We start from the raw sequence: 14,200 nt of genomic DNA, 5'->3' as shown, positions 1-14,200 counted from the left end.
ATTTAGTTGTAGCGCACCACTTATTTGTTTCATCTAAAGCAGGGGTTCTCAAAGTGCGGCCCGCGGGCCAATGGCGGCCCTCGGAAATGTTTCTGGCGGCCCGCGATAGTTAACCTGTTAAACCCCAAGTACAGTAAAATTATTATTATTATTATTATTATTTTTTTTTTATTATTTTTTTTAACAGACATTGCTCCAGATAACAAACCGTACATCAAAACATGTAACAACAAACAACTAAACAAAACGTAACGGGGGAGGGGGGGGGGGGGGGGGGTGGATGCAAAGATGACTTCCTAAGACAGCTGATTGTGACATACACAGGACATTACATACACAATACATTATACATTACACAGGAGATGCCATATTGACAGGGTTAGATAGGAGAGCTGCGGACAGTGAACCGCAATCCTCCTGTCTCCCCTCAAAATCCCCCAGCAGAGAAGCTGCACGCTCCATGTTCAGTAGGTCCAGATACTCCCTCAGCCATGAGTCCCTAGTAAAGCAGGCTGGTTTGCGTTCCTTCCAGTTTAATAGGATGAGTCTTTTTGTGGCTAAACAGGCCAATGTCCAGAGCCGATCGGTAGTCCTTGCAGGATTGCCATCTGGCTTGAGACCCAGTAGACATGCAATGGGACATGTAGGGAAATTAACTTTTAAAGATTCAGACAATAAGGATATTGCTTCTGACCAAAGTTTTTTTACCGCTGGGCATTCCCAGAGTAGGTGCAACAATGTACCTCGCTTGCCACATTCATGCCAGCATAAATCTCTGTGTTTATTGTCCATCTTGGATTTTGTAACAGGGGTGATGTAGGCTCTATTGAGAATTTTGAACTGTATGATCCTGAATCTTACACATTTAGAAGAGAACATAGCTGACTGCCAAATGGAGTTCCATTGCAAAGCAGACAGAGAGATATTCAAGGTATGCTCCCAGGACAGTTGGACAGGAGAATAGGTATTCGGGGCAGCCCTAGGTAATAATTTATAAATGTTAGAGACCACACCTGATGATATGATTGCTTTCTTGAGGCGCTGGTCCTCTTCCATACATGAAGCAGGCATGGCTTATTTATTGATGGTCCATCAATCAATTTTTGTGCGAAAATCGGAGAAACTAAATGATAGCATTATGGTAGCCACCGGAGGCTAGCGCAGCTTCCGGTTCCTCTACGCGTCACTCTCACTCCTTATTTGGTAACCTGAATCTCGCAAATCTCGCGAGTTGCAGTTAAGCGGAAAATCTGTTGTAAGTTATCAGAAACGGGAGTTAGCTAGCGATTTTAGCTAGTCACTGTCTGTAGATAACCCAACTTTGTGTCCTCTGAGACTGAAGGAGATGTTGCATTGTTTTTGTTGCCTTCGTTGTAGTTTTATGTGTATTTTGGATTTAATTTAGGTTAACTTCCAGTTCTGTTTGCATGCTTTTATTTTGAAGGCGAGATAACGTGTTTGACAGGAAGTTGTGGTGGCATCGGAGACAACTTGACAGATAAAGTAGTGTCTAATATGTAACGGCAGAGAAAGAGTGTGTGTGTTTGCGTGTGTGGTTAAGTATATGAACGCACACAAAAGTCCGGTTATACAATAATAAAACAACAAGCTGTCTCTCCCAACGTCCACACTCAGGCACACTGTTATTTCCACTGAATACCCCCAGCGCGAGCATCCCCAAACTCACTCCCTGATTGGATGCACGTCCCAAAGGCGGCAAAGTGTTCACGTGAACAGCGGAAACAAAATTTGTTGGAAGTTTTCGTTGTGTAAGCGAGATGGAGGAGCCAGGGCCGTCGCGTAAAAAACGTTTTGTCAGTGAGGAGAAAAGGAAGTTCCAGGAGAAATGGAGCAACGCTTACTTCGTTTTACCTCAGGGGTCGGATAAAGTGATATGCCTCATCTGCAAGCAGGTGAATGCAATGCTCAAGGAGTATAACATAAAACGCCATTATGATACCAATCATAAAATGTATGACAAGTTCATGGGCAAGGAGCGCAGAACTAAACTTGAACAACTTCAAAGAGGTTTAACTGCCCAGCAGTCAGTTTTCACAAATCTTGCAAAATCCGGTGAAGCTGTAACACAGGCTAGCTATGTGGTAGCTCACGAAATTGCCAGGCGGAGCAAGCCGTTCGGTGATGGAGAATTCGTGCGAGACTGCATTTTGAAAGTGGCTGACATTGTATGCCCTGAACAAAAGTCAAAGTTCCGTGACATAAGTTTATCGAATGACACAGTGAAACGACGAATCGAAGATCTGGCCAATGATCTCAAAGAGCAATTGCGACTACGTGTGGAAGGCCTAGGCAAGGGGTCCTTTTCTATAGCACTGGATGAGAGTACAGACATTTCTGATACTGCACAACTGCTGATTTTCATTCGAACGGTCACGGAGGACTTTGAAATAGGCGAGGAACTGCTAAGCATGGAGAGTATCAAAGACAGAACAAGGGGAATCGACATTTGTGATGTTGTGTGTCGTAGTCTCGATGCATACAATTTGGAGCTGACATCCATGGTCGGTGTCACAACAGATGGAGCGCCAGCCATGGTCGGGAGAAAGGCGGGCGCTGTCTCTTTGCTCAGCGACAAAGTGGCCAATAACGGAGGTGAGAACCTAATCAAATATCACTGCATAATTCACCAAGAAGCCCTTGCTGCTCATACGCTTGAAATGAAACATGTCATGGACATTGTTGTCAAGACAGTGAATTTCATGAAGTCCAGAGGTCTGAATCACCGTCAATTCAAAACTTTTTTGGTGCAATCACAGGCTGAATTTGGTGACGTCATATACTTCACTGCTGTCAGGTGGCTGAGCAGAGGTGCCACACTGAAGCGTTTTTTTAATTTGAGGAAAGAAATCGCTGAGTTCATGCAATCAAAAGGACAAGATCTGCCACAGTTAAGTGACACTGAATGGCTTTGTGACCTAGCGTTCCTTGTTGACCTGAACACCTTTCTCAGCGATCTCAATGTGAAGCTGCAGGGCCATGGGAAGCTCATTTCCACATTGTTTGAAAGCGTCAAAGCTTTCCAGCGAAAACTTCAACTAGTGCAGGGACAGCTCAGAGAGGGGGATCTAACCCATTTCCCCGCCTGCAAGGTGCTCGCAGGTGAATGTGACGTTTTACATCACCTGTGTTCAGACAAGAACCACAACCTCATGGAAAAACTCCAAGAGGAATTCCACCACCGCTTCTCGGACTTCAGTGACCACGAGAAGTCATTCAACCTATTCCAAGATCCCTTCACATGTGCACCCGAAGAAGAGCCTGCAGAAATGCAGTTCGAGCTCATCGACCTGCAGGAGAGCTCTGAGGCCAGAGCAGCATATCGAGACAAGAATCTCATCGAGTTCTACAAAGGACTTTCCCCATCTACGTACCCTGCACTTCGCCAACATGCCATCAGAATGGCCTCTCTGTTCGGAAGCACATACATTTGTGAGAAAACCTTCTCCACCATGGCCATCAACAAATCCCAGCTGAGATCCAGGCTGACGGATGCCCATCTACATGCTGTCCTTCGTATAGCAACAACGGAGATGGAACCGGACATCAAAGGAATAGTAGCCAACAGACGACAGCACCATAAATCCCATTCAAAGTAGGAAAAGGTATGTTGATGACAGGCAATAATAGCTGATTTGTGTTACAAATACAACAACAATAATAATAACAATGATGATGATGAATACTGTGTTATTGTGGTCTTTGGTAAGCTTCTATTTTAAAAGTCTCTTTCTCTCCCTCCCCCCTCTCTGTCTCTCTGTATTTGTCTTGCAGAGACTATCCTGTGGTGCTTGAGTAGCTGGAATTGGTTCTGAAACAGGGCCCTGCTGATAAGACAGGAAATCCACAGCATATCACTAACTCCAGCGCAATACTCTCTGTGTGTGTGTGTGTGTGTGTGTGTGTGTGTGTGTGTGTGTGTGTGTGTGTGTGTGTGTGTGTGTGTGTGTGTGTGTGTGTGTGTGTGTGTGTGTGTGTGTGTGTGTGTGTGTGTGTGTGCAATAAAGAAAAGATTTGTTTTGGAATTTTGTGTTCCGTTTTTTCTTGGGCGGCCCTCAATCCAATATTGGGTACCTAAATTGGCCCTCACTCATCAAAACTTTGAGAACCCCTGATCTAAAGTATGTCTGAACTTTTTGATCTGTTATGATATAAACTGAAGCAATTCTAAAAGGAATCCCATTTCCTTTTTTTTAAGTCGTACTAAGCATTTAAAGAAATTACGATAATTAACAAATTAATTGTTTCAAGAATGAAGTCTCTGTGAGTGCTGTCGCTGTTGCGTTAGGGCGTCAAAAATGACGGTTTTAGGGGTAATGGTGGTTCTAGTGTTAACCCCACAATAGCATAGCAACAAAGGATCCTCTGCATATCCCAAACATTGCATGGCGAATAGTTTTTACCATAAGCTATTGAATTTCATTATGACCATGACTTCTTACAATTTCAACATATTGCTTGGGTTGAAGGTGTCACAGTTAAAACGACAGGCCATGGGGCATATGGTTTTTATCACAGTAGGTGTATAAAGGCTCATTAGCAGAGATTTTAGAAAGGTTTTTTCTTCCTTACTCAGTCTGAAATGACCTTTACTTATTTTCACTCAAATCCTTTATTCTCCCTGTATTATTATATCTGTAGCTCCTTATCCTCATCCTCCGACCCGTCTCTGACAGCCTGTCTATATCTCTTCTCCTCTGCTCTCCGCTCTGTTTCCCTAGGACTCCATAGGCAGAGTCTGCAATCAGGATCTAGCACTGTGACCGGAGAGGGGGGGAAGAGAGGATGTCAGCCATAGGGCTGAGGTAGGATCTTTGTACTGGCCATCAGATATACTGTAGAAGAAGCTGAAAACAGACGGAAAGTCCTGGAAAAGGAGAGCAGGGTGCTATCATGGACATATAAAGCGTTGGAGGGGGTACTGCTCATTCCTATCTAAGTTGCTCAGTGCTACATTAGGCCAACAATGGAGCGACTGGAGATCCAAAAAGTTACCGGATCAACCGGGGTCTTGGGCCCATAGATCACATGCACTTGAGTTTTCCTTAAGCCCCACCTCCAATATCCCGCTCTCGGCACAGTCAGATGGATGAAGAGGGAAAATAACTCTGGATTTGACTTTAAGCGCGTTTACAAGTTTAAGACTTGCGATGTGAGGGTCTAAGGACAGAGGGTGTCGTATTGTCATACTGATACTCTGTACAAACTGTGAAGTCCACTGAGACAAATGTAACATTTGTGATATTGGGCTATATAAATAAACATTGATTGATTGATTGATTGAAGACCCTAATGATTTAAATAATTCATATTGGGTAGATTATTTAGCCAAAAAAAAAGATCTGCAGAATAACAGATATCTCTTTACCAATGTAAATCAATGGGACAAAGTCTTCATAGGCCCAATGATGTCACAGACTGAAACGGTGGTTGTAGTACCGTTGTAGTACGAACATTTGCTTCAACGGCCGGCGCAACTCCTGAAAGGTTCGGGTGTTACAATCATGAATACTGTATGCTCACCATCGACTTTAGATTTCACCGCATCAAGAAGAGAGAAGATTAAGCCCGGGTTTGATTGAATTAGGATATTTCTGGTCATATTCTTTATAATTTCGATTACAATGAAATCTTATTACCAAAAAAAAAAACTAACAATATATTGATCCTATTAATACCTTTATCAAACACAAGAGCCATAACCATAATTCTCTTCTGAAACAAACCAACCTACGATACTTCAGTAGGTACAAATGGCCGTGTTGTAGTAAACTAGAATCATCCTTAATTTGCAAAATCTTGTGTCTAACTGGTAACGTGCTTCAGTATTGAGTTGAAGACGGATGTAATCATAGAGTTCACAACAAAGGAGATGAAGATTTTATAGCTTCAGCACAATTAAGCTAATGCAAATCACTCAATAGTGCACAACGAGGCGGAGCAGAGACAATGAGCCTATTAATAACTGACACATGGAATCCACACACCCAGTGGCATTTTTAGATGTACAAAACTGGGGGGGCTTCTTGTGCTTTTTTAACACGTCAACAAATAGCTGTAGGTTATCCATGGTTCAGGCAACAGCTAGCTGATCGTCACATACAAAAAGAGAGAGAGGGGTGTGTGTGATCGTATGAGGGGCCGTACAGTCCGTAATTCTTACTGGTCCTCTCACGTACATACATTCTCCTTATACATACCTACATTTTCACTCTTGCACACATATATTCTCCTTTTACATACATACATTTTCACTCTTACACACATACATTCTCCTTTTACATACATACATTTTCACTCTCACACGTATATATTTACACTCAAACATTCATACATTTTGCTCTCATATTATCATATTTCAATGCACACATTCATATATTGTCACTCACACATTCATGCATTTTGTTCTCATATTCATACATTGTAATGCTCATATTTATACATTTTGCTCTCATGCACATTCATTCAATGTTTACATTTAATATTATAAATAATATATGCATGTCTGAAGACAATATACAGTGGGGCAAAAAAGTATTTAGTCAGCCACCAATTGTGCAAGTTCTCCCACTTAAAAAGATGAGAGGCCTGTAATTGTCATCCTAGGTATACCTCAACTACAGATGGAGCACTGAATTTCAGACTCAAGCTTACAGCTTCCTGCCTACGACCTGCCAAAGACCAGTATAGAGGAATGTTAAGCCATCCCACTATTTTCCAAGAGGGCGTTGCCAGATTTTCAATTTCAGGTTTTAACCAGGAGGTGGCGCTTCATTCACAAATACAGAAAGACAAGTTTCATGGACTTTCAGTTGTGTTTTGAAGAGCATTTGAACACATCAATATTTTAGATCAACTAAAGTATATCTAATCTTGTAATTCAATAATATAGTCTTTATATATTAAATAATCATAATTATAATGTAAATGTTTACATTACACTTCTTTATTTGTTATGCTCATACTTTTACCTTTACAATTGTTTGCTTTAATATGCAGTATATTTTTTGTATATTTTTGTGTTTGCTTCCTTCTGCTCCCTTTCGGACACATACTGTATGATTTATTATTATTATTAATATGAAGATATTATTAAGATAAGATAAGATGTTACTTTATTGATTGAACATTTTAGTTTAGAATGTGCTGTCCCACGGTAATTCAGAAGGCTCACAGGTCACATTCCGACCATTATTTAAAACAATTGGATGCTTTCACACCTCTACAGTTTGATTTGTATAGAGGGAGCTCTGTCAGTTTTCGAATTACCCATTTGCTTTCGGGGAGCCCTATTTTTCAGAGCACATCCTGCTACTAAATATGTCACACGCACGCTCTGTTGACTGGCGCAGCAGCGCGGATGCGATCAATTGCTATAAAAACACTCTTCTACTAATACAGACGGTGTCACTATGCCGGCAGATGTGGCCGTTGTTGAAGCCTCTTCAGGCTCCGCATCGGCAGGACTCTCCCTCGGTGTGGAGCTGTCAAGCTCGACCCTAACGCCGCTTACAGCCGGCCAACTAAAAGTTGTTTTACGTTCACGTTGTCATTTTTAGACTCCTTCGCTTCTTTGTGAATCCAAAAAGCTGTGACGCTTGGCTGTTTTCGTTTTGACATATTTTTTATATCAAAGCCAGAGTTAAAAAAATATCAATATGAACTTTTAAAATACCGCACTGGCATCACCGCCATAACCATAGCAACGTAAGTAAGAATGCAGCGCCGCCACGTATAGATGGCAACACCCAGACATATTCACAAATATAAAACAAATATTCAGAAACTATAATGAACAATAACTATTATTTATTTCAAGAACTGTTATTTACAGAAACTCAACATTTCTAATCTGTGTGACACAAATATGCACGATTGTTTTGGGCTCCCCCTATTTATCTCAAAGTCAGCCTTCAGGGGAGCTCCCTCCCTCTTCGGGGGAGCCAAGCTCCTCCTAGCTCCCCCCCATTTCGAACAGTGTCTGTGGCTGAATGGCCACAGACACTGCTCATACTTTTACCTTTACAATCGTTTGCTTTAATATGCAGTATATATTTTGTATATTTTTGTGTTTGCTTCCTCCTGCTCCCTTTCGGACACATACTGTATGATTTATTATTATTATTCATATGAAGATATCATTAAGATAAGATAAGATGTTACTTTATTGTATTGATTGAACATTTTAGTTTAGAATGTGCTGTCCCACGGTAATTCAGAAGGCTCACAGGTCACATTCCGACCATTATTTAAAACAATAGGTGCTTTCACACCGTCTACAGTTTGATTTGTATAGAGGGAGCTCTGTGGCAGAATGGCCAGCGATTAGGTGTGGCGCATTTATCATAGGTGATCAGAGCTAACTGCCTGCCGTCAGATTTCATTTAAAAAACAGATCTGATTTTAAGACTATTTCTGCGCTCATAAAGAATGATAAGAATATAATAATGCGTATTGAACTGGTTTCATTAATTAGTGAGTTTATTTAACACTAGAACCGCCAATCGGGTCAATTTGTGTGATGTGTGTTGTGTGTATTTAATGTAACTTTTTTTCAATAAAATATTAAAGTCTCCCAGTCCGTGACTTTTCCTGAAAGTGTGTTATGTAGCACCCTATGTTGTTAAAAATTGCATTCTAATAGCGGGATTTGACGGGTTTAGGTGGGCCTATACAAAAACCTCTGGCGGTTCTAGTGTTAAGGTAATTAGGTACAGTAGAAGCCCTTTTTTTATCAGTAACGAATTTAGCAGTTGAACATAAAAGTCAACTAACTGAGGGTCACTTGCAATGACAGTGTTGTGTCTAATTGTAAGCTTGTCACTCAGAGTAACCTACAATTAATTTAGCTGCTGAAGAAGAAAGATCAAGGGGGGAGGGGGGGAGAGAGCTGTGGTTGATGGGCCATTAGTTGTGTAAATACACAGCTGAGAACTGCCGTTTCATTCAGACTGTTTAAAAAACGGTAACAACGGACTATTTTTCTTAGCGGATGCATGTCAATTTAAATCAATACATACAACTATTTTTTAAATCAATACAACTATTTTTTAAATCAATAAAAACATTTTCTAAATCCATAAAAGCATTTCAATTAATATTGGGAGTCATGTCGTTACTTTGTTGAGAATGTGGCCGTGTAATAAGCGGGATAATTTGCAGCGACTTGTTCCTTATGGGGAAAATAACACCCGTCATGTGTGTGTAGAGGTGTGTGTGGTTAAAACACTTTCATGAAGTGAAGGAATTTCCTTCTATAAAACAGCTGTGGGCAGCAGTGAGTGTCACGGACATGAATTCATAGATCAAGGCAGACTGGTGCACACACTCTCCTGTCCTGCCAGGCGACATGCCCGTTCTAAGCCGTGTCCCTCACTCACATCCCAAGCATCCCCAAAAAGTGTATTATGTTGTTACATCTCAGATGTTATGTTTCAGTTGTGCTCTGTCTATGTTCAGTGATGCAAACTTGTCACCTTTCGGCGAAATTCGACGTTTTAAATCCAAAATAAGTCGTAAGTGTGATTCATGTAGATCTGCAATAAAAATATTTTCGGGGTATGGGGGGGTCTGGGACCCGGAGTAATCTGCGGCCGTGAGCTGTTATGTGCCATCATGACACGCATGGTGTTCTTTTTTTATATATTATAATGAAGTACGAGCTGTGTGCTCGAGTCTTCCTGCCTGTCGGCTCTGCTCATGGATGTATAATAAGGCTCTGCTGCTCAAAGATGATGGTCTAGCTTCAGCAGCTACATTACCTACGGGTGCGTTCGTTAATAATAACTGTGCGTCCGGAGTCACTGTGGCACAGACTGGACCGCTGGTGAATAGCTGTTAGAACGGGCCGTTCAGGTGTTCAGAGCAGAGCTCCCTGTCGGAGCGGCAGAGCGTGATGTGAACTGAAAAGTTTTTTTGTGGCAATATTATTAAAGGAATCGTTGAGCTAGCTAGCGAGCATACATTGTCACTATCTGCTAACGTTAGCTTTAGCCTTCTATTTCTAATAGTTTTTTTCATAGGCTATAAACAGAGGTAGTATAAGTATATATATATTGTACTTGAGTAAAAGTAGAAGTACTCAGGTCTTGTACTTGAGTAAAAGTAGAAGTACTCAGATCTTGTACTTTAGTAAAAGTAGAAGCACACAGATCTTGTACTAGAGTAAAAGTAGAAGTAGCCTACTCAAATCTTGTACTTGAGTAAAAGTAGAAGCACTCAGGTCTTGTACTTAAGTAAAAGTAGAAGCACACAGATCTTGTACTAGAGTAAAAGTAGAAGTACTCAGGTCTTGTACTTGAGTAAAAGTAGAAGTACTCAGATCTTGTACTTGAGTAAAAGTAATAGTCCCAGAGTGTAGGAATACTCTGTTACAGTAAAAGTCCTGCATTCAAAATGTTCCTCAAGTAAAAGTAGAAAAGTATTATCATCAAAATATAGTGAAAGTAGCGACAGTAAAAGTAGTCATTGTGCAGATTGGTCCATTTCAGAATAATAGATATGATATGTTTTATAATGATTGATCATGAAAGTGTTCTCAAAGCTGGTAAAGGTGCAGCTAGTTTGAATGACTTTGTATACTGCACGGTAGCTTGTGGATTTACTCCAGGTGGAACTAAAGTCGGAATTAACACTTGATTATATTTCACATCATTCATCCACATCTGTAAAGTAACTAAAGGTATTACATACATGGAGTGGCGGAAAAGTACAGCATTTACCTCTGAACTGTAGTGGAGTAGAAGAACAAAGTAGCAAAACATTGAAATACTTAAATAAAGTACAAGTATCTCAAAATTGTGCCCAAGTATAGTACTTGTTGAGTTTATGAACTGAGTTACTTTACACCATGTGGCCATAAAGATAGAAAGACTTAAGCCTTGCACAAAGGCATGAAAATACATTTTCAAAATGCTCAACAGTGCTGCCAAAATTATAAACTGACTGCTACACAATTTAAAATAAATGCTTTTATATATTTCTATTAGATGTGACTCTTTGGCGTTTCTGTTATTATTAACACTGCTGCTTTAGTTGTTCTGACTGCTAAAATCCTCTGTCATTCCGTGGGGTGGGGGAGTCGGGGGCTCGGATCCTTGTCACCTTTTTCATACCTGATGAGTTTGCATCCCTGTATGTTAAAAAGCCTCAGTCACCTTAATTCATGTAATAAAAACATCTCAGGTCAGTAACACTCAAAGCTAAATGTGCAATACCATGTTCAGCTATGTTACTATTTATAATGTTATTGTTGTTACATCAGAATATGTACATATTGGAATGATTTCTTAACTTACAGAAGGCTATTTTTTACAATGTGTGTTGGAAGGATTTATTCAATTACTATGAATATTGTCATTGTTGAAGGCTTTTAGAGAAGGATGAACTATAAACCTGAATTACATAACATTGTATACCTAAAAACATAAAAGCCACAATAAATGAATCACAATTATTCTAGTTATTTTTACCTTCCGTATTGCTTTCAACCCACCAGCTTTTATGGTGTTGTTACGTCACTAACTGTAAGCTTGTCACATACAGTCTGTGGTCACTCAGAGTAACATCCAGTTAATTTAGCTGCTGGAGAAGAAAGATCATGGGGGGAGGGGGGGGGGAGAGAGCTGTGGTTGATGGGCCATTAGTTGTGTAAATACACAGTTGAGAGCTGCCGTTTCATTCAGACTGTTTAAAAAATGGTAACAACGGACTATTTTTCTTAGAGGATGCATGTCAATTTAAATCAACAGTTTTAAAACTATTTTTTAAATCAATAAAAACATTTTCTAAATCCATAAAAGTATTTCAATTAATACTGGGAGTCATGTTGTTACTTTGTTGAGAATGTGGCCGTGTAATAAGCGGGATAATTTGCAGCGACTTGTTCCTTATGGGGAAAATAGTACCCGTCATGCAGATCAGGATCCCTCCGCCACGCTTTGGGATCCTGATCTGCCGACGAGGCTCCATTAAAATATAAATATGTTTAGTGAACTACTGAGTTTAGGCACGTTAATAACGTTTTAATGAAGTTGAATACAGTATATGCATATGTGTCAGTGATTTCATGTCAATTCGGCGAACATAAACATAAATGATCGTGGTGAAGATGATTAAATTAGGATTAAAAATCGAGAGCCGGGCTGCATTTCCTCCTGTTCGTTTTTTTCGACTAAACAACATTATTTTGTTAAATAACAACATGGTGATGTTTTGTAAATGATTACATGTCTCTTATTTAGCACAGAGTATGATATCCGTGACATATGGATCTTAACAAAGTTCCGCTGTACATCCAGCGTACTGTATCTGACTTTATTTCACATGAGCTCTAGTGTGGAACTCCACTGCACCCCCTGGTGGATCAATGATCCATTGCAGCTGGCTTCATTATAATTACATTTATCTATCACGGGGGCGGTCTCAAGTCAAATTGGAGGTTTTCCCTTGAGCGAGGGCAGATCACGTACCAATCACGGCCCTCGCGTTTCAAACTGTCTGAAATGAATCGCTACATCTGTATGAGAAACAAAATCAGAAAAAAAAAATCCAGAAAATCACATTGTCTGATTTTTAAAGACTTTATTTGCACATTATGGTGGAAAATAAGTATTTGGTCAATAACAAAAGTTCATCTCAATACTTTGTTATATACCCTTTGTTGGCAATGACAGAGGTCAAACGTTTTCTGTAGGTCTTCACAAGGTTATCACACACTGTTGCTGGTATTTTGGCCCATTCCTCCATGCAGATGTTTTGGCAGTGATGTTTTGGGGCTGCCACTGGGCAACACAGACTTTCAACTCCCTCCAAAGATTTTCTATGGGGTTGAGATCTGGAGACTGGCTAGGCCACTCCAGGACTTTGAAATGCTTCTTACGAAGCCACTCCTTCGTTGCCCGTGCGGTGTGTTTGGGATCATTGTCATGCTGAAAGACCCAGCCACGTTTCATCTTCAATGCCCTTGCTGATGGAAGGAGGTTGTCACTCAAAATCTCATGATACATGGCCCCATTCATTCTTTCCTTTACACGGATCAGTCGTCCTGGTCCCTTCGTAGAAAAACAGCCCCAAAGCATGATGTTTCCACCCCCATGTTTCACAGTAGGTATGGTGTTCTTTGGATGCAACTCAGCATTCTTTCTCCTCCAAACACGTCTAGTTGAGTTTTTACCAAAAAGTTCTATTTTGGTTTCATCTGACCATATGACATTCTCCCAATCCTCTTCTGGATCATCTAAATGCTCTCTAGCAAACTTCAGACGGGCCTGGACATGTACTGGCTTAAGCAGGGGGACACGTCTGGCACTGCAGGATTTGAGTCCCTGGCGGCAGTGTGTTACTGATGGTAGCCTTTGTTACTTTGGTCCCAGCTCTCTGCAGGTCATTGACTAGGTTCCCCCCGTGTGGTTCTGGGATCTTTGCTCACCTTTCTTGTGATCATTTCGACCCCACGGGGTGACATCTTGCGTGGAGCCCCAGATCGAGGGAGATTATCAGTGGTCTTGTATGTCTTCAATTTTCTAATAATTGCTCCCACAGTTGATTTCTTCACACCAAGCTGCTTACCTGTTGCAGATTAAATCTTCCCAGCCTGATGCAGGTCTACAATTTTGTTTCTGGTGTCCTTTGACAGCTCTTTGGTCTTGGCCATAGTGGAGTTTGGAGTGTGACTGTTTGAAGTTGTGGACAGGTGTCTTTTATACTGATAATGAGTTCAAACAGGTGCCATTAATACAGTTAACAAGTGGAGGACAGAGGAGGCTCTTAAAGAAGTTACAGGTCTGTGAGAGCCAGAAATCTTGTTTGTTTGTAGGTGACCAAATACTTATTTTCCACCATAATTGGCAAATAAATTCTTTAAAAATCAGACGATGTGATTTTCTGGATTTTTTTTTCTCATTTTGTCTCTCATAGTTGAGGTATACCAAGGATGACAATTACAGGCCTCTCTCATCTTTTTAAGTGGGAGAACTTTCACAATTGGTGGCTGACTAAATACTTTTTTGCCCCACTGTATGTAAAAGGAGAATGTATGTACGTGAGAGGACCAGTATGAATTACGGCCTGTACAGCCCCTCATATGATTGTGTGAGAGAGAGAGGAGCAACACATTAATACTATACCACTGTCAGCGCGTACACTTACACACACAGCATGGTGACGTGATATTGTAATTTAC

At 40.7% G+C, this 14,200-nt stretch overlaps 2 protein-coding genes across 2 annotated transcripts in view; one reads left to right on the top strand and one right to left on the bottom strand.

The window, feature by feature from the left end:
• Positions 1-14,200, bottom strand: part of efl1 (elongation factor like GTPase 1) — a 175,071-nt gene that overhangs the window by 129,161 nt on the left and 31,710 nt on the right. The gene's annotated exons all lie outside the window — the stretch shown is intronic.
• Positions 1,067-4,043, top strand: LOC307026732 (general transcription factor II-I repeat domain-containing protein 2A-like). The gene is made up of 2 exons (XM_079662352.1): positions 1,067-3,623; positions 3,793-4,043. Exon 1 carries the CDS (start codon positions 1,779-1,781, stop codon positions 3,615-3,617), a length of 1,839 nt encoding a protein of 612 aa, XP_079518478.1. The 5' UTR covers positions 1,067-1,778; the 3' UTR covers positions 3,618-3,623; positions 3,793-4,043.

The sequence above is a fragment of the Notothenia rossii genome, assembly GCF_949606895.1.
Source record: "Notothenia rossii genome assembly, chromosome: 2".
NCBI lineage: Eukaryota > Metazoa > Chordata > Actinopteri > Perciformes > Nototheniidae > Notothenia > Notothenia rossii.
This window is presented reverse-complemented; position numbering and strand designations above follow the sequence as displayed.

What these genes read in the sequence shown, in the direction of transcription:
- LOC307026732 (XM_079662352.1), top strand. Translation starts at nt 1,779, where the DNA reads ATGGAGGAGCCAGGGCCGTCGCGTAAAAAACGTTTTGTCAGTGAGGAG.